Consider the following 21734-nt stretch of genomic DNA (forward strand, 5'->3'; position numbering starts at 1 on the left):
GAGACCCGAAAAGCTTTGGGCACCTGGCAACATGCTAGAAATACTCAGATAAATATGACTTGTGCAACCAGAACCATGCAGAGGTTTGCTTCGTCACGTCTTCATCATCTCTCTCTTTTCCTCCTTCTCCTGTTCCCACAACACACTACTCTGAAAACTTGCTGGTGTCACGCTACACTGCACATTTGCTAGTCCCCATTTTTGGGAAAGGGGGATTATGCAGTCTGAAAAAGGTATTGTGCTTAATTATTTTATGATCTATAGAATTGCATGGCGGACAGTGGGGCCATTTCTGTTGATGAATGTAGGAAAGCTGTGAATCATTTCAGTGAGAAAGGACATATGAGTCACATTTTATCAGCAAGGTTTCAGCTGAAGAAAGAGCACAATGTAAACGTATGATGATTTCCCCATCCCCTTTGTCTTTTCCCCATCTTTTCCCCATTCCCCATCCCCTTTTCCCCATCCCCTTTGTCTTTTCCCCATCTTTTCCCCATTCCCCATCCCCTTTTCCCCATCCCCTTTGTCTTTCCCCATATGCCAATCAATCTGTGCCCATGGTAGCCACCTCCACCCCACTGTCACAGCTATACAAATAGCTACGGTGCACTGTTGGTTTGGCTCCGTAGCCTCTATCAAGTAATGAGGCCTGAAATGAAATGCAGAGCATTTGGCAATAAAGCCTGCCATTCTATACTCCTTTCTGTGCTTTGGTGTGATTAATGAATGTATAAATGTTCAGATAAGGTTTAGCTCCTTTGGCAGAGAGTCTGCATGTATCTTTACCTTTGACTACTCTCTATATAGAACGTAATCTAGTGTACAGTACGTCACACACTAACATACACTACCTGACCAAAAGTATGTGGACACCTGCTCGAACATCTCATTCCAAAATCATGGACATTACTATGGAATCGGTCTCCCCTTTGCTGCCATAACAACCTCCACTCTTCTGGGAAGGCTTTCCAGTAGATGTTGGAACAATGCTGTGGGGACTTGCTTCCATTCAGCCACAAGAGCATTAGTGAGGTCAGGCACTGATGTTGGGCGATTAGGCCTGGCTCGCAGGCGGCATTCCAATTCATCCCAAAGGTGTTCAATGGGGTTGTGGTCAGGGCTCTGTGCCAGTCAAGTTCTTCCACACCGATCTCGACAAACCATTTCTGTATGGACCTCGCTTTGTGCACGGGTGCATTGTCATGAAACAGGAAAGGGCCTTCCCAAAACTGTTGCCACAAAGTTGGAAGCACAGAATCGTCTAGAATGTCATTGTATGCTGTAGTGTTAAGATTTCCGTTCACTGGAACTAAGGAGCCTAGCCCGAACCATGAAAAACAGCCCCAGACCATTATTCATCCTCCACCAAACTTTACAGTTGGCTAATTTGCATTTGGTCAGGTAGCGTTCTCCTGCCATCTGCCAAAGCAAGATTTGTCCGTCGGACTACCATATGGTGAAGCGTGATTCTTCAATCCAGAGAACGCGTTTCCACTGCTCCAGAGTCCAATGGCGGTGAGCTTTACACCACTCCAGCCGACGCTTGGCATTGCGCATGGTGATCTTAGGCTTGTGTCCGGCTGCTCTGCCATGGAAACCCATTTTATGAAGCTCCCGACAAACAGTTATTCTGCTGACATTGCTTCCAGAGGCAGTTTGGAACTCAGTAGTGAATGTTGCAACCGAGGACAAATTATTTTTTACAAACTGTGCGTTTCAGCACTCGGCGGTCCCTTTCTGTGAGCTTGTGTGGCCTACAACTTTGAGGCTGAGCCGTTGTTGCTCCTAGACGTTTCCAATTCACAATAACAGCACTTACAGTTGACCAGGACAGCTCTAGCAGGGGAAGAAATTTGTTGAACTGACTTGTTGGGAAGGTGGTATCCTACGACGGTGCCACATTGAAAGTCACTGAGCTCTTCACTAAGGCAATTCTACTGTCAATGTTTGACTGTGGAGATTGCATGGCTGTGTGCCCGATTTTATACACCTGTCAGCAACGGGTGTGGCTGAAATAGCCGAATAAACTAATTTAAAGGGATGTCCACATACTTTTATACATATTGTGTATATGATTGTGAATATATACTATTGTTCAGCAATGTATAGTGTTAGAGCTATTTCCGAGGGACTGAGAACCAGGGAAACTCTCACAACTGTAGGGGATCCCTGTTAATCGCATTGGAAATATGGCCAATCAAGATCAAACTTGGCACTCTCACCAGTATCTCTTTTTTTCCAGTTGTATTGAACTCAAAAAATCAACACAATATCCTCGAGTGTTACATGCTGCATGTTTGCCATTGTAATTCATCTATGATTTCATTTTTTGGGCAAAGGAAATAATTTTGTGAAGTGTCTCTTCTTATTTGTCTTTCTCTCAGAGGCACAATTTGCATAGGTGAACTGTTGCAACGCTTCCAACTGTCTGTTTGGTCCTTGTTTTTTCAGAGGGAGCAACATAAAAGGGAAAACAAATGTACAATTAAGATTAAGAGAATGAGTGAAACAGTTTTACGGTGTTCGTTTAGTTTTTTTCCTTTCTGAAACTAATAAATGGATAATGTTGCTCAGGTGCATACAGTGGCCTGCGAAAGTATTCATCCCCTTGGAATTTTTCCTATTTTGTTGCCTTACAACCAGGAATTAAAATAGATTTTTGGGGGGGTTGTATCATTTGATTTACACAACATGCATACCACTTTGAAGATGCAAAATATATTTTATTGTGAAACAAACAAGAAATAAGACAGAAAACTTGAGCGTGCATAACTATTCACCCCCCCAAAGTCAATACTTTGTAGAGCCACCTTTTGCAGCAATTACAGCTGCAAGTCTCTTGGGGTATGTCTCTATAAGCTTGGCACATCTAGCCACTGGCATTTCTTCCCATTCTTCAAGGCAAAACTGCTCCAGCTCCTTCAAGTTGGATGGGTTCCGCTGGTGTACAGCAATCTTTAAGTCATACCACAGATTCTCAATTGAATGGAGGTCTGGGCTTTGACTAGGCCATTCCAAGACATTTAAATGTTTCCCCTTAAACCACTCGAGTGTTGCTTTAGCAGTATGCTTAGGGTCATTGTCCTGCTGGAATGTGAACCTCCTTCCCAGTCTCAAATCTCTGGAAGACTGAAACAGGTTTCCCTCAAGAATTTCCCTGTATTCCCTGTATTTCCCTGTGCCCTCCAACATTCCTTAAATTCTGACCAGCTTCCCAGTCCCTGCCGATGAACAACATCCCCACAGCATGATGCTGCCACCACCATGCTTGACTGTGGGGATGGTGTTCTTGGGGTGATGGGAGGTGTTGGGTTTGCACCAGACAGAGTTTTTCTTGATGGTCAAACAGCTACATTTTAGTCTCGTCTGACCAGAGTACATTCTTCCATATGTTTGGGGAGTCTCCCACATGCCTTTTGGCGAACACCAAACATGTTTGCTTATTTTTTTCTGGCCACTCTTCCATAAAGCCCAGCTCTGTGGAGTGTACGGCTTAAAGTGGTCCTATGGACAGACACTCCAATCTCCGCTGTGGAGCTTTGCAGCTCCTTCAGAGTTGTCTTCGGTCTCTTTGTTGCCTCTCTGATTAACGCCCTCCTTACCTGCTCTGTGAGTTTTGGTGGGTGGCCCTCTCTTGGCATGTTTGTTGTGGTGCCATATTCTTTCCATTTTTAAAAAATGGATTTAGTGATGTTCCAAGTTTTGGATATTTTTCTTATAACCCAACCCTGATCTGTACTCCTCCACAACTTTTTCCATGACCTGTTTGGAGAGATCCTTGGTCTTCAGAGTATTGTGTGCTTGGTGGTGCCCTTTGCTTAGTGCTGTTGCAGAACAGGTGTATATAGACTGAGATCATGTGACAGATCATGTGACACTTAGATTGCACACAGGTGGACTTTAGTTAACTAATTATGTGACTTCTGAAGGTAATTGGTTGCACCAGATCTTATTTAGGAGCTTCGTAGCAAAGGGGGTGAATACACATGCACGCACCACTATTTCTTTAAATAAGTAATTTTTTTCATTTCACTTCACCAATTTAGACTATTTTGTGTATGTCCGTTACATGAAATCCAAATAAAAATATATTTCAATTACAGGTTGTAATGCAACAAAATAGGAAAAACGCCAAGGGGGTGAATACTTTTGCAAGGCACTGTAGTAATTCTTGACGTTATGTATTTATTTGCATTGATAGCCATTCCCAGTATTTGAGAGCTAATAACTAATCTTCATATAAACATACATTTTGTCTTATCCTTACTCTGCTGCCCCTATCAGTTTTTAGAATCGTACTTTGTGCCAAGTTAAGCTATACAGAGGCCTGCCGCCATCAATATAAATGCAAATAAACCGTGGGGCATCGAGAGGCCGTGGCATGGTTTTGTCATGATAATATTATAGGTTTGCCTTAGAGGAAGGTTCAAGACTAGGTATTGAGCTGCAGATGAGGGCCAGGCTTTGAAGATCTAACACATTATCCCAAGTGGAAACACATGAAAAGGCAATGATTCTTTAGCGGGAAGATCATAAGGCCTGAAAGACTCCTTGTTGATTCACCAAGACTGGGAGGGTGCCAAAAACAATGAGATATCAAGTAAACAGTGCAGAGGAGGGTTATCTTTGTATAGTATTGTAAATAGTAGTGTCTTTGGTACCCGGGTTTATTTTGCACATCAACTGGGGACTATGGAGTCATAACAGTCAAAGAGTCATGTGCCATAATGTGTAGATTGAGATGTAATGCATGGAAAGCTATTCGCATTCATTGCTTATTACATGTCAAACCTATTACTGCTCTCTCATACGCCTCCCTCTCCCACGACTTGTCATGGACAATCTCAGGATATCTTTTTTTATATATATTGACACAGTAGTCGAAGATACAAAATTGGACACATCCTAGATTGGGCCTAGCCATGATGTATTGTTAGCCAGAGGCGGTGGGTTATTTTTGCCGATTCAGGCGGTTTTGGCAAATAACCTTGTGGAAGGGTAGACACCATTAGTGTGGTCACATGGGATTTTATAGCATTGAGAGCTTCCAATCCTCAACACTTAGCAGAACCCAAAATCACTGATCAATTACACCAGCATTGAAGGGCAAACCTAAAACGCCTGTCAATCTATGCATACAGGTATTCTACCTTCAACTCTACTAGGTTAGCCATTATGATAACATCTTCAAAGCACAGTTTCATCTCACAGATAAAGTGATGACCTTATCTGTGAGAAGGTAATTCAAGTCCTTACATTTCCTCAGCAGTTTCATCTCAGGTCTCGTTTCACCTGAAAAGTAGACAGGACATGGACAACAATGTCACTCGAGAGATGATATGTACATTTGGGTGTCTTATTTCACCTGATTATCACAACAGTGTTAGACTATCTCCGTAAGGTGTGATTTATCAATTGAAGGCAGAGGGCACAGTGGGTCAGGTCATGTTTCAATTCCTGGTTGCATAACTATCACATAAAGTACCAAATCAAATCAATTTCACAAATCGAATCTCAATGAGGCTTGTCTGACTCGGATCAAATAAGTACTGGTGACTCAGGAGTCTTCAAAATCCAACTTAGTGGCACAGCACAGTACTCTCTACACAAATCATATGTTTAGTACACGCTTAGAACAACAACAACAATTTAAGTGTGGGCATAACACTTTGAATACAGTTAGTTATGTTGATACTTTGAACTTGCAGAGAACTATAGTTTGAGGGAGAAAGTGGTGGGAGAGAGTGCTAGTTTCCACAGAAGAATGCGTGTGTATGTAAGGAGAATGACTAGAACCGGAAGATAAAGCGAGGCAAAGATGGATGCGGTAAAAGAGTGCAAAGACAGAGATAAATAGTTAAAAGTGGGATAGTGTGAAAGAGAGAGGGATAAAGGAAGAGGGAAGAAAAGGACAGTCTGCTAAACAGAGTGACAACTCCTTGTATAATGCAGCGGCGAGGAGCCTGCTGTTTTTGTTTCCCCATGCCGAGAACAAATGGTAGTAATCAGGGACTCTCCAACTGACAATAAATATCAGGATGCGTTCCCTCGCTCAGAAAACAGAGGCGGAGGAGAACATAAAGACATTAGACAAAAAGCTTGCCTTACTTCTCTGAAAAGAGATGCACTAAAAGCCACTTAAGATGCAATTTCAGAAACTGGTGTGCGACATAATGTTTTAAAATACCATATCAAGCTGTAAAGAGAAAAATCAGTGGTGATGGTTTGTACTTCTGTTGTCAATATTTCTTAAAAATGGTGCTGTAACGCGACAAGGCCTTTTTTTCGATTGCGACTACCAACCCAACATTTACAGATTTTAGCAGGCCTAATCGCTAGCAAATTGAATGCCAAACACGTTAAAGAGAATGAATACAATTCATTCCAGGTTTTTCATGCCTGTATTTAGTATATTGACCCTAACGTAGAGGTCAAAAACGACGTTGTATAATGAAGGCTTTGGAAAACATTGAATCTTAGTGTGGTATTCCATCAATTGCAGAAAGCGGCTTCCAAATAACACATTATCAACCACACTTCTAAAAGTGCTACAGAAAGCCACTTTCTGCAAGTGTTTGAATACCATATTTAGGCTCATGATTATGATGTCAGAGCACATAAACACTGAATATTCTATACCAGCATCCCTCCTACCCAGTCATGATGAAAATAACTTCCGTTATCTACTTGATCAATGTTTTCATGACTCATTTCTAAAACTTATGAGAGTCTGGACAATTTTTATCCCTCCGCTCGCCTCAGTCTGTCGTTATGTCAGCGGGCTTTTGTTCCCCTTCCTCCAGTAGTTTGCTGTGATTAGGGGATGCACAGCGGGGTGCTGGCAGAGCCTCTCCCCACGCTTAACCACGGTAATTTACTGCCTGTGAAGAGGCCTGCTGAGTGCACCGGGAGAAAGGGTGCCTTACCCGCACTGCCCGCTACCTAAACCTTTCATTATCCCGAGTCCACTGCTTCCTGTGCATTAAAACTGTCACCTGTTCATTTCCACCTAATCGAAGGGGCTTTGGTGGGTTATCTTTTTTCCTGGAGCCTGTGGCATATTCAAGGGAACAGAATAAACAAGGAAGAGAAAGGGAGAGTTAATTTCATAAAAATGTAAAATAACATATTTTTTCCTCCCTCACCTCACTGTTTCAAAATGGCCTATGTTTCGTAACAAGGCTTCATTCGAATAATGAGTCTCCATTCTTTCCCATTGCAAGAGCATTCACTGTCGACCTGACTGTGCTGGTATTTGGAGTGTTTTGAGTTTGTTACATCTCAAAGTCATCTCCCTATCAAAACAGGTGCATTACAAGGAATGGACTTCATCATTTAGTCTTATCTCGGCCAAATCCAGACTGTGGAGCCACGTACAGTCAATACATGGAAACCAGCCACTGTGATAGTGCTGTAAAAATGCTTCCGTTGTAAACATGCAAACGAATCATGACAGTCGCTGTATCTTGGAGGCATACATCAATCTCTCCTCTCGACTGACATCCACCGGTGTCTTTGTCTCAATGAAGCTGGGGGTTTGAGAAAGTGAAATGCCTTTGCTGTTTTGTGTGTGAATGTGTGTTTGTTTTATTTTCAAGAAAGAAGAGGAGTACACTCAATTTAAAACAAGCAATGAGGTTGTTCAATTCTGCATAACAAAGAGAACAGGACACCTCCCACTGATAGTGTATCAACAGTCGGGGTGTGATGTGTTACCCTCCAAAATTATTATCTTTCTAATCCTTAAAGCTGTACACAAAAATCTTGTGTTATGAAGACATATACACAAGCAGATAAATTCAATTTCTTTATATCATATTGGACAACACAATTCCCAGACAGAATCTGTCTCTCTCCCTTCCCCCCCTCCTCTCTCTCTCTCTCTCTCTCTCTCTCTCTCTCTCTCTCTCTCTCTCTCTCTCTCTCTCACTCTCTCACTCGTCCTCAAATCTAGCATACTCCAAAGAAATCTAAGAGAGACAGATTCTGTCTGGGAATTGTGTTGTCCAATATGAAGTAAAGAAATTGAATTTGGTGAGGTCAGGGATAGAATATATAATGTCAAACAACCAGTAAGATATACAAGCCTATTCAAGAGAGAGATACAAGGCCACAACTTGTTCATTTTTATGACACCCACTACATACAGTGGACAATATTTTTTTCCATCGTATTTGATATATAATGGATTTTCTTAACCATAAAGCTGTCCTTTTTTATTCCATGGCTGTTTTAATAGGAGTGATTAAGATGTGCAGATTTGCACAGGAGAACAGAGAATGTAATTTATTTTTCTACTAATCTGGCTAATGGTCAGCACTGAGTTGTCCCAAGGTCAGTCAGTATCATAATCTTATCACTGTTTGCAAGTATATAGGTTCTTGAGCTTGGAGGACATTGCAATAGCGCAATAGTATTGTAATGATCGTCCTACCAGAACCTTTGATTGAGTCTTCGAAAAGAAGTCCAAGTTCATATTCATATTTGTAAGCCAATGAAAAAAAAATGAAAATGCATGTTACAGAAGGATGATGACGATGATGAAGATAATAATGATGATAAATAAATAAAACAAACAAATCTGGAAATGCATGGAGATGGAACAAATGACAAAAACAATACCTCAACCAGGGGTAGTCAAATGTAGGGTTAACTCAGGTAAAACAAAAAACATGAAAGGGTCTGTCTTCCGTAGAATGGACGAATAACACGATTGAGAATACAGCCATGTAGCCTGAAGCTAAACGACTGGGTTTTCTGCGTAACATTAATATCATATGTTTTTTTTTATCATGAGTAAGACAGAAAGCAGCCTCCATGTCACCCTGAGACACCGTTCCCCGTCATACTGTAGGACCAACAGCCAGCCATGCAGTAAGGTCATGAATTACTAAACATGATCCTCGGCTAAATGTAAGAGACTGCACATCTGAGGAGGATTGCCTGACACAAGCAGGCTCCTCATATAGCGCCTACGCTGCCTTTTACGGCTGTATGCGGGAAGAGCTAAGACCTACGTCACCTGCTATGTCTCTTTAAACACATTTGAGGGAACATGACATCTCATTCAGCGAAATTCCACTCAATGTGCTCTAATAGGCCAAGAATGAAAAGCAGTCTTACAAAGAGGAATGTTTTGATGAGCACACAGATGCAACCAGTGGAGCCTGTATACATGAGAACCCTTACTCATTTACAGAAATAGAGAATTAGTATAGAATTGACTGTTTTGTTTCATTTGTGAAAATTAACCAATTGGGTCTTGGGAAAATACCACTTGGGAAAATGCTGAGAGGTCAATGGCCATAACATATGAGCAATGCCTTCCGTCCTCCTCTGGCCCATGATGGGTGTCGATGGAACAATCAATAGGTCTTACTCGAGGTCAGTGGTACATAATGGCTGGTTTTGATGGTGTGGATCTCTAGGAGTCTGGGGGCTCGGAATGCTGAAGATCATGATCCATCTTGTGGAATCAGTTGCTCGACTCAAGCTGCCCGTTGTTATTCAGCTCAGGCTGTTCTTCTATTGATATTTCTCTACTGTCAAATAAGACCAGGGGCTTGCTGTTCCATGTAAGGAGGTAATCAATAGCACAGTTTGAAAATTCACCTTTATTGGATAGCATTCATGCGCTTTAAATAGAGATATTTTTCCTGATTCATCTAGTACATGTTTTTACTTTATAGTTTGAACATGGTGCAGTTTACAGTATGAGCACGCTCACAAACTGCAGTATGGTCTATAGCCTTCAAACTCAAATCTGGACCTCGAAGCCAGGTCCACTGTTTGTTTTTATTGTTCTACTCAGGGACTGATTTAGACCTGGCACACCAGGTAGGTGCAATTAATTATCAGGTAGAAAAGAAAACCAGCTGTAACTGTCCATAGGGTAAGAGTTAAATACCCCTGACCTACAGTATATGTGTGCAAGTACAAGTGTGTGTACAAGGCTTGCTGCAAATTCAATTATGAGCCCCTAAGTGCATGTAGAGGGGTTCTGGTTAAGGAAAGAGAATGTCAGTCTCCTGACACTAACTCATTGTCAAGGGAATGCACCAATGCTGCTCCTGGAAACAATGAGGCCATCAGAACTGAAATGGACCTTCTAGCATAACCTTCCAGCATAACTCTTTATTCAAAATGAATTGAGCGCTACTGTTAAAACTAGTGGAAGTTATCATTTCCCACAGTCAACCCTTTCTCTAGCTCTCATGTCCTCTTCTCCAAATTCTCTCTGACTCTAGCACTCTATACTAGCTTTGGATGAAGTGCTAACGGGAAGAATTCAGTGAACAAGCAATGCATTATTGGCAGCTTGGCAGCTGGGAGAGACGTTTTAGGATTCAGCCAGGGGATCAGTCTGCTGCACCATCCAGGCATCTCAGAAAGACCCTAGATTAAAGCAATAATGGTGGCAATCCACCATGGTCCATACTCCATATAGGTGTGTGTGTGTGTGTGTGTGTGTGTGTGTGTGTGTGTGTGTGTGTGTGTGTGTGTGTGTGTGTGTGTGTGTGTGTGTGTGTGTGTGTGTGTGTGTGTGTGTGTGTGTGTGTGTGTGTGTGTGTGTCACAGCAGGCTGGTCACACCAATCATCATAATCATCAAACCATAAACAGTTATGACATGTATTGGGTGACATTAACATAATTATGTATTTATTTTCAAAGCAAATAGCACAAAATTATTAAATAGGAGCAAGATTGTGTTGAATGGTTCAATATCATAGTGAGATTGATTTTAATCCGAATTACCACATTGTCTGTTTGAGGGAATACGGATTATCCCGGTGGTTATAATACCAGAGGCTGTCTAAAGCACTGCTCTTTTGTTCTGTAGGCCTATTTTTCACGTTAAATAAATAAAACGCTCGGCTCCGGCTAATTTCAGGGTGGCTTGTTGATTTTGGAGAGAAAACAGCATGAATCATCTTGATTCTATATGTTTTAAGGTTTGACATTTCGTTTGGACGTCAGGTTGTGAGAATTGCCCTCATAGGTTGAGCCGCGCGTTGATTTGAGGGAAGGGTTGATTAGGCTTCAACGCGAGTCAGGCTATCCGTGGCGTCGCGCGCATGCCACACTAAGTTAGTGGGTTTGGAAATGCTAAAGCGCCTCCTCGCTGATATGCACTCGCACACAAAGCAAAGGGATCCGCTCGCGAAACTGGGAACTATCTACTGATCCTCCAGGTCTTAGTACAAAACACGGGAATCTCGTCCTCGGCAGGTCCTCTTTATGGGAGCGGACACAAGGATGGTTATGTAATGGGTCTTGGAGAAGTGCCCGGGAAACCTTCCCTTCATGTGGAAAGCAGAATGAGCAGGTTTCTTTCAGCTGAGAAGAAGTTTGGTTTCGACCTGAAGCACATCAGGAAATAAGGAATCACAGTTATAAAGGGATAATAACAGAATATAGAGTAGCTGCAGAACATTCTCACTAATCAAGAGAGGGTATTCTGGTTCGCACCTTTGGATTGTACGTTTTTTGCCTGGCTGGCAGGAAAACATTTTGGAGTACGTTATTTGGATCTTGTGAAATATCCTAAATCTTTGGAAAAGCAGACGAATAAGCCCGACAGATCAGAGCCCAACGCTTGCCCATCATGGAAATTGAAATGCTGATGTTATAAAGATACATTTATGGTCAAATGACCGTCTTTACGCGCTCTCTAATCTAACTACCCGAGCCTATCTATGAGATGGAAAAACGGGGACTCAACGGCGTCCTTTATTATTTAATTCTTAATGCACCCTTGTTATTCTGTGTAAATGGTAAGTCAACTTTGTCAGTCGTAGCATGCCGTGCTATTGATGGTCAACACAAATGATGTCAATCGAACAGCCCCTGTTGTTAGATTTTTGATTTCAAGCTGTTGTGATATGGACCGGACCCGGTCATTATTTGAAGTCAAGCGCATTATTCTGCTGCAGTAACTTGATCGTTATAAGAAAAAACAATCGACGTTGTCGATTAAATGATATATGGGTGAGAGAATAGATTGATAGGAATAAAGTATTAGACGCACGCACGTCAAGACTGCGCTTCAGTAGTTATGCATGTCCACATTTCCCCAGTTATGCTAAGCCTAATGCTAAATGAACATGATCTCTCAAAACACGTAAAGCAACAATAATTAGTATTGTCATGGTGACCAAATACTTGTATTTATTGTGTTACAGGTCATATCAAAAGCCATGGTCATTTCAATGCACAGTGCACGGGTCACATAACGCTAATATGCCTAGTTGTGTAGGCTACCTTTGCGTCATTGCTTCATTGTTTATTTTAAGTCTTAAACTATTATAAACTGATATTTTAGATTGAATGGCAACCTGAATGTGATTGTATTGCGGAATAAAGATACATTTGGTTACGGATATCACTAAAGCGCATTTCAGTTGTCTGTCATGAGGCTACGTAATCTCAGACCTTTGTTAATTTGTTATTCCACCATTTAATCTATTATATCTGTTGTCTTTTCCCAATGGTAGCTACATTTACTGAAGTGCCCAAAGATGTGAGTGTCAGTGAGGGAGAAGACGTTGAGATGCCGTGCGCCTTTCGGGCCATCGGATCATCGCCCTTCTCGCTTGAGATCCAGTGGTGGTACCTAAAGGAGACAACACCTAAAGAACATGTACACGAACTGCAAATAAGCGCTCCGGCGAACAGAGCCAAGGTAAAGCTGTCCCCATGACAGGGAGGGCAGGTTGGGCTGCTCCCGGGCAGCTACTGAGAGGGGCTCTGTTTAAATGTTCGAAGATGCACCAAAAGTGATTGACACTTACAGCTACGGCTGTGTGCAATCTGTCTTTTCATGATGGCATCGCCATATGTACGACCTATAGCGCTATTTATTTTATGGACTTTATTACAACATGTTGCCAACTAAAAGCATGCGAGTGGATATACTGGAGATTATTAACACTGTGTGGCCATTTATATTAAGAAGGGTTGGGGGGGGGGGGGGGGGGGGGGTATTGGGGTGGGCGGGAGGGGGGACGACACACCTAATGATACAAATGGTACTTGTTGGCTTTTAAAATCAGTTCAGGGAGAGTTCTCATGCATGCGACGGAAATGCCCGTGTTGGAATATTCCATAATGCTGTTGGATAACTGTGATATGATTACGCCCTCTGCGCCTCTGTTCCAATCGACTCAGGGACATAGAACAACCCCATCTGTAGTTTCTGCTCTGTTATTTAACCACATTAAACATGCACTAGAAAACACAACCGACTATTTATGACAGCTCGAGAGCTAATGCAGCGGTCGCTGTCCGTGGTGCTGATGCCAATGCAGGCTGTTTGGGACAAGTTTGGTAACAGCGCAACTGTTGCTGTCCATGGTGCTGATTCTAATGCGCGCAGTTTTAGAAACAATTTTACACTGTCGAAAGCGATTCAAAACTGCACAGAGGGAATTCCATTGTGGTGAGGCTCATATCCTAATGTGTAATTGCTATAAAAGAGAGTATTATGCAGTCTTGTGTCTCTGGCTAACACTTCGACACATTTCTGGTTTCAGGTCACTCAAAAGGATGCCACAAAAATAAGCGTAAGTGTTTCCTCTTGTCACTAACCATGTCCAGCTGAAACATTCACGCTAAAACTTTATCATAGTGGAGATATCTATCTGATTTCTTCAAATGTTCGCTTTTTATTGTATTTGGATATGGCTGCACAGTTAAGAGCCATAATGCATTTGAGCAATAAAATGTTTATTTTGTCATTCAAGGCTAGCCACATGATATGGCCAAGTGGCACTATGAAGGCCGATGGCCAATGTTTTAGCACAAGTTATGGAGGTAACTGTCCAGGCCTTTGGTGCAACTGGGAATTTTTCCAAGCATTTTGTTTTCTAGACTTAGGACTCCATTTTGTACAGTTGTCTCCAACGTGGCTGGCTCACCATTATCATGTCGCCTTTGGAATATGAATATAGCCTAATCTTGTTTTGAAATGTATTCAGACTCTTGCCACACAACAGGCAGCGTTAAATCTCCAAATGTTTTAGCATTTTTGGATAATAGGCCTTTAGGCTTTCAAACGCATAAGCCCTCATCGCGTGATACATATGTGGCAGTAGTCTAATGAGTGGCCGGCCTAGTCTACTTTGATATAGACATATTTCTTGTTGAAACCAACAGGTTATATTGTACATGTAGCAATTTCTCCTTTTCTGTTTCTCTTTGTAGACTGTGAGGGTGCAGGGCAGCGCCATATCTCACAGGCTTAGTCTGTCCAAGGTGCGGAAGGAGGACGAAGGGGTGTATGAGTGCCGAGTTTCCGACTTGTACTCCGACGAGACTCAGGAATACAAGGTTCAAGCCACCCTCCGGGTGAGTCCGCGTGATGGCATGGTGGCCGAGGAGGCCGTGTCCCACATCCAGAATAGATGGCCACTGAGGAACAGCAAGGACGCGGTGGCAGGGGGGCGGGCTACCTCTGAGCCGGGTCAGGGAAAGCCTCGTGTGCCTCCTCCGGCGGGACATGGCCCCCTCCCCGCCAGCACGACGACCACTGCCTCCGCAGCAAAGTCCTCAGCTTCGCCGAGGCCCGGCAATGCGGCCATCCTCCGACAGCAGCATGGAGCAGGTAAGTTGAAGTGCAACAGTGACACCTAGTGATATAGGGCGAGAATACGGGAGTTTGTGTGTGTTTCTCCTCGATCTCCAGTCAGACCCTCAGTAGCATGTCATTCTGACCAGTGATTTGTCCTTTTTAAAGTGAATGATAATAAATTACACTGACAGTTTCATTGTCATTGAATAATTCAATGTTATTTACAAATAATACATTTGATGATGCTTGTAGAGTACAACGCCTGTTACATGGAGTGATATTGCTTACAGGGCAGTGTTTCTTAAGGGGAGGTATTGATTCTTTCATCATACCTTAATAAATAAATACAAATGATACATGCTGGGACATATATGCCTATAGTCAGACTATGGAGAGTGAGGGAAGGTGTGTATGTACAGTGGGTATCATAGATACTCCATAATGTCAAAGTGAAAAGAATATTCTACAAATGTTAATAAATGAATAGGCCTACAAATTGAAATAACTAAAATACAGTTGTTTCAAAAGTATTCACCTCTTTTCTTTTGGCAAAATCACATAATAAATTACATCGACTCACTCTGTGTGAGATAATATGGTTTGACATGATTTTTGAATGACTATCCCTTCCTCTGATCCCCATACATAAATGATCTGCAAGGTCCCTCAGTATTGAATTTCAACCACAGATTCAACTACAAAGACCAGGGAGCTTTCGAAAGACTCGTAAAAATGGGCAGTGATTGGTATACTGTTGACCATGAAAAATCAGACATTGAATATCACTTTAAGCCTGGTCAAGTTAATAATGATGCTGTGGATGACGTATTAAACCACCCAAACACAACAAAGACAGTTGTCCTTCTGAACTAAGCTGCAGGACAAGATGGAAACTGCTCAGTGATGTCACCATGAGGCCATTGGTGTTTTTCAAACAGCTACAGAATTCAATGGCTGTGACTGGAAACTAGTCAGGATCGAGGAAAAGATGAACGGAGCAAAGTACAGAGAGTTCCTTGATGAAAACCTGCTCCAGGGTGCTCAGGACCTCAGACTGGGGCAAAGGTTCACCTCCCAACATGACAATGACCCTAAGCACACAGCCAAAACAACACAGGAGTGGCTTCGGGACAAGTCTTTGAATGTCCTTGAGCGGCCCAGCCAGAGGCCGGACTTGAACCCTGGCGAACATCTCTGGAGAGACCTGAAAATAGCTGTGGAGCGACGCTCCCCATCCAACCTGACAGAGCTTGAGAGGATCTGCAAAGAAGAATGTGAGAAACTCCCCAAATACAAATGTGCCAAGCTTGTAGCGTCATACCCAAGAAGACTCGAGGCTGTAATCGCTGCCAAATGTGCTTCAACAAAGTACTGAGCAAAGGGTCTGAATAATTAAGTAAATGTGATATTACATTTTACGTATTATAAATTAACAACATTTCTAAAAAACAGTTTTTGCTTTGTCATTATGGGGTATTGTGTGTAGACTGATGAGGGTGAAAAAAACAATTTAATCAATTTTAGAATAAGGCTGTAACGTAATAAAATGTGGAAAAAGTGAAGGGGTCTGAATAATTTCCCGAATGCACTACATATACTGTATATATACAAAGTATGTGGAAACCCCTTCAAATGAGTGGATTCGGTTATTTCAGCCACAACTGTTGATGACAGTTGTATAAAAGCGAGCACGCAATCTCCATAGACAAACATTGGCAGTAGAATGGCATGGCAGAAGATCTCAGTGATTTTCAATGTGGCACCGTTCCAACTAGTCGGTTCGTCAAATTTCGGCCCTGCTAGAGCTGGCCCGATGAGCTGTAAGTGCTGTTATTGTGAAGTGGAAATGTCTAGGAGCAACAATGGCTCAGATGTGAAGTGGTAGGCCACACAAGCTAACAGAACTGGACCGCAGAGTGCTGAAGCGTGTAGTGAATAAAAATTGTCTGTCCTCGTATGCAACAATTACTACAAAGTTCCAAACTGCCTCCGGAAACAACTTCAGCACAATAACTGTTCGTTGGAAACTTCATTAAATGGGTTTCCATGGCCAAGCAGATTCGGGCTAGGCTCCTTAGTTCCAGTGAAGGGAAATCTTAATTCTACAGCATACAATGACATTCTAGACAATTCTGTGCTTCCAACTTTTTGGCAACAGTTTGGGTAAGGTCCTTTCCTGTTTCAGCATGACAATGCCCCTGTGCACTAAGCAAGGTCCATACAGAAATAGTTTGTCTAGATCGGCGTGGAAGAACTTGACTGGCCTGCACAGAGCCCTGACCTCAACCCCATCAAACACCTTTGAGATTAATTGGAATGCCGACTGCGAGCCAGGCCTAATCGCCCAACATCAGTGCCCGACCTCACTAATGCTCTTGTGGCTGAATGGAAGAAAGTCCTCACAGCAATTTTCCAACATCTAGTGGAAAGGCTTCCCAGAAGAGTGGAGGCTGTTACAGCAACAAATGGTGGACCAACTCCAAGTTCATGCCTATGATTCTGGAATGAGATGTTCGAAGAGCTTTTGATCATGTATTTTATATATATATATATATATATATATATATATATATATATATATATATATATATATATATATATATATATATATATATATATATATATATATATATATATATATATATATATATATATATATATATATATATATATATATATCTTGTTTCTTGTTAACAAACTATAGTTTTGGCAAGTCGGTTAGGACATTACTTTGTGCATGACACAAGTAAGTTTTCCAACAATTGGTTTACAGACAGATTATTTCACTAGGAATTCACAGTATTACAATTCTAGTGGGTCAGAAGTTTACATACACTAAGTTGACTGTGCCTTTAAAAAGCTTGGAAAATTCCAGAAAATGATGTCATGGCTTTGGAAGCTTCTGATACGCCAGTTGACATCATTTGAGTCAATTGGAGGTGTACCTGTGGATGTATTTCAAGGCCTACCTTCAAACTCTGTGCCTCTTTGCTTGACATCATGGGAAAATCAAAAGAAATAAGCCAAGACCTCAGAAGAAAATTGTAGACCTCTACATGTCTGGTTCATCCTTGGGAGCAATTTCCAAATGCCTGAAGGTACCACGTTCATCTGTACAAACAATAGTACGCAAGTATAAAAAACATGGGACCACGCAGCCGTCATACCGCTCAGGAAGGAGACGCGTTCTGTCTCCTAGAGATGAACGTACTTTGGTGCGAAAAGTGCAAATCAATCCCAGAACAACAGCAAAAGACCTTGTGAAGATGATGGAGGAAACAGGTACAAAAGTATCTATATCCACAGTAAACGAGTCCTATATCTACATAACCTGAAAGGCTGCTCAGCAAGGAAGAAGCCACTGCTCCAAAAAGCCAGACTATGGTTTGCAACTGCACATGAGGACAAGGATCGTACTTTTTGGAGTAATGTCCTCTGGTCTGATGAAACAAAAATAGAACTGTTTGGCCATAATGACCATTGTTATGTTTGGAGGAAAAATGGGGAAGCTTGCAAGCCGAAGAACACCATCCTAACCGTGAAGCACGGGGGTGGCAGCATCATGTTGTGGGGGTGCTTTGCTGCAGGAGGGAATGGTGCAATTCACAAAATAGATGGCATCATGAGGAAAGATAATTATGTGGACATATTGAAGCAACATCTCAAGACATAAGTCAGAAAGTTAAAGTTTGGTTGCAAATGGGCCTTCCAAATGGACAATGACCCCAAGCATACTTCCAAAGTTGTGACAAAATGTCTTAAGGACAACACAGTCAAGTTATTGTAGGGGCCATCACAAAGCCTTGACCTCAAACCTATAGAAAATTTGTGGGCAGAACTGAAAAAGCGTGTGCGAGCAAGGAGGCCTACAAACCTGACTCGGTTACACCAAATCTGTCAGGAGGAAGGTGCCAAAATTCACCTAACTTATTGTGGGAAGATTGTGGAAGGCTACCCTAAACGTTTGACCCAAGTTAAACAATTTAAAGGCAATGCTACCAAATACTGATTGAGTATATGTAAACTTCTGACCCACTGGGAATGTGATGAAAGAAATAAAAGCTGAAATAAATCATTCTCTCTACTATTATTCTGATATTTCACAGTCTTAAAATAAAGTGGTGATCCTAACTGACCTAACTGACAACTGACATTGTAGAATAATAGTGAAGACATCAAAACTATTAAATAACGCATGGAATCATGTAGTAAGCAAAAAGGTGTTAAACAAATCAAAATATATGCTACATTTGAGATTCTTCAAAGTAGCCACCCTTTGCCTTGATGACAGATTTGAACACTCTTGAAATTATCTCAACCAGCTTCACCTGGAATGCTTTTCAAACCGTCTTGAAGGAGTTCCCACATATGCGGATCGCTTGTTGGCTGCTTTTCCTTCACTCTGCTGTCCAACTCATCCCAAACCATCTCAATTGGGTTGCGGTTGGGTGATTGTGGAGGCCAGGTCATCTGATGCAGCCCTCCATCAGTCTCCTTCTTGGTCAAATAGCCCTTACACAGCCTGGAGGTGTGTTGGGTCATTGTCCTGTTGAAAAACAAAAGATAGTCCCACTAAGCGCAAACCAGATGGGATGGTTATTCGCTGCAGAATGCTGTGGTAGCCATGCTGGTTAAGATTGCCTTGAATTAAAAATAAATCACTGACAGTGTCACCAGCAAAGCACTCCCACACCATCACACCTAATCCTCCATGCTTCACGGTGGGAACCACACATGCAGAGATAATCCGTTCACCTACTCTGCGTCTCACAAAGACACGACGGTTCGAACCAAAAATAAAAAAATTGGACTGGACTGGATTGAATTGGATTACTCCAAATCAGACCAAAGGACAGATTTCCACCAGTCTAATGTCCATTGCTCATGTTTCTTGGCCCAAGTAAGTCTCTTCTTCTTATTGGTGTTTAGTAGTGGTTTCTTTGTAGCAATTCACCCATGAAGGCCTGATTCACGCAGTCCCATCTGAACAGTTGATGTTGAGATGTGTCTGTTATTGTAGAATATATTTGGGCTGCAATCTGAGGTGCAGTTAACTCTAATGAACTTATCCTCTGCAGCAGTGGTAACTCTGGGTCTTCCTTTCCTGTGGCGGTCCTCATGAGAGGCAGTTTCATCATAGCGCTTCATGGTTTTTGCGACTGCACTTGGAGAAACTTTAAAAGTTCTTGACATTTTCCAAATTGACTGACCTTCATGTCTTAAAGTAATGATGGACTGTCTCTTTGCTTATTTGAGCTGTTCTTGCCATGATATGGACTTGGTGTTTACCAAATAGGGCTATTTTATGTATACCACCCCTACCTTGTCACAACACAACTGATTGGCTCAAATGCATTAAAAAGGAAAGAAATTCCACAAATTAACTTTTAACAAGGCACACCTGTTAATTGAAATGCATTCCGGGTGACTACCTCATGAAGCTTGTTGATGGAAAGAGTGTGCAAAACTGTCATCAAGATATGTAAAAAAATGTTTACCATTTATTTAACTAGGCAAGCCAGTTTAGAACAAGTTCTTATTTATAATGACAGCCTACCGGGGAACAGTGGGTTAACTGCCTTGTTCAGGGGCAGAGTGACAGATTTTTACCTAGTCAGCTCAGGGATTCGATCCAGCAACCTTTCGGTTATTGGCCCAATGCTCCAAGCACTCGGCTACCTGCCGCCCCAGGTAGAGGGTGGCTACTTTGAAGAATCTAAAAGATAAAATACGATTTGATTCGTTTAACACTTTTTGGTTTATACATGATTCCATATGTGTTATTTCATAGTTTTGATGTCTTCACTATTATTTTACAATGTAGAAAAATGTAAAAATAAAGAAAACCCTTGAATGAGTAGGTGTGTCCAAACTTTTGACTGGCACTGTATATATATATATATAGAAACATATTCCAAAACATGCATCCTGTATGCAAAAAGGCACTAAAGAAATACTGGGAGAAAAAAACACAGCAAAGAAAAATACTTTTTGGCCTAAATGCAAAGACTTATGTTTGGGGCAAATCCTTCACAACACATCACTGAGTAACTGCCTCATTATTTTCAAGCGTGGTGGTGGCTGCATCATGGTATGGGTATGCTTAAAATCAGCAAAGATTGGAGAGTATTTCAGGATAAAAAGAAACGGGATGGAGCTAAGCACAGGCACAATACTAGAGGAAAACCTGCTTCAGTCTGCTTTACACCATACACTGGGAGAAAAACTCACGTTTCAGCAGGACAATAGCATAAACTCAGCAAAAAAAGAAATGTCCTCACTGTCAACTGTGTTTATTTTCAGCAAACTTAACATGTGTAAATATTTGTATGAACATAACAAGATTCAACAACTGAGACATAAACTGAACAATACCACAGACATGTGACTGACAGAAATGGAATAATGTGTCCCTGAACAAAGAGGGTGTCAAAATCAAAAGTAACAGTATCTGGTGTGGCCACCAGCTGCATTAAGTATTGCAGTGCATCTCCTCCTCATGGACTGCACAAGATTTTATGTGAGATGTTACATCACTCTTCCACCAAGGCACCTGCAAATTCCCGGACATTTCTGGGGGGAATGGCCCTAGCCCTCACCCTCCGATCCAACAGGTCCCAGACGTGCTCAATGGGATTGAGATCCGGACTATTCACTGGTCATGGCAGAACACTGACATTCCTGTCTTGCAGGAAATCACGCACAGAACGATCAGTATGGCTGGTGGCGTTGTCATGCTGGAGGGTCATGTCAGGAAGGGTACCACATGAGGGAGGAGGATGTCTTCCCTGTAATGCACAGCATTGAGATTGCATGCAATGACAACAAGCTCAGTCCGATGATGCTGTGACACACCGCCCCAGACCATGACGGACCCTCCACCTCCAAATCAATCCCGCTCCAGAGTACAGGTATAACGCTCATTCCTTCGAAGATAAACGCAAATCCGACCATCACCTCTGGTGAGACAAAACCGTGACTCGTCAATGAAGAGCACTTTTTGCCAGTTCTGTCTGGTCCAGCGACGGTGGGTTTGTGCCCATAGGCGATGTTGTTGCCGGTGATGTCTGGTGACGACTTACCTTACAACAGGCCTACAAGCCCTCAGTCCTGCCTCTCTCAGCCTATTGTGGACAGTCTGAGCACTGATGGAAGGATTGTGC

At 42.1% G+C, this 21734-nt stretch overlaps 1 protein-coding gene across 2 annotated transcripts in view; it reads left to right on the forward strand.

Annotated features, from left to right (window-relative positions):
* Window positions 1-21734, forward strand: part of LOC129854164 (V-set and transmembrane domain-containing protein 2B-like) — a 59451-nt gene that overhangs the window by 23667 nt on the left and 14050 nt on the right. The window contains exons 1-4 of one of the 2 annotated variants that reach the window (XM_055920932.1): window positions 10984-11776; window positions 12497-12684; window positions 13535-13564; window positions 14205-14604. In XM_055920932.1, the coding sequence (XP_055776907.1) occupies window positions 11704-11776; window positions 12497-12684; window positions 13535-13564; window positions 14205-14604 (691 nt within the window). In that variant the 5' untranslated portion in view covers window positions 10984-11703. Of the gene's footprint in view, window positions 1-10983; window positions 11777-12496; window positions 12685-13534; window positions 13565-14204; window positions 14605-21734 lie in introns of those variants that run through there. The other variant, XM_055920931.1, reaches the window with a different exon arrangement.

Source organism: Salvelinus fontinalis, chromosome 4 (assembly GCF_029448725.1).
Source record: "Salvelinus fontinalis isolate EN_2023a chromosome 4, ASM2944872v1, whole genome shotgun sequence".
Taxonomy (NCBI): domain Eukaryota; kingdom Metazoa; phylum Chordata; class Actinopteri; order Salmoniformes; family Salmonidae; genus Salvelinus; species Salvelinus fontinalis.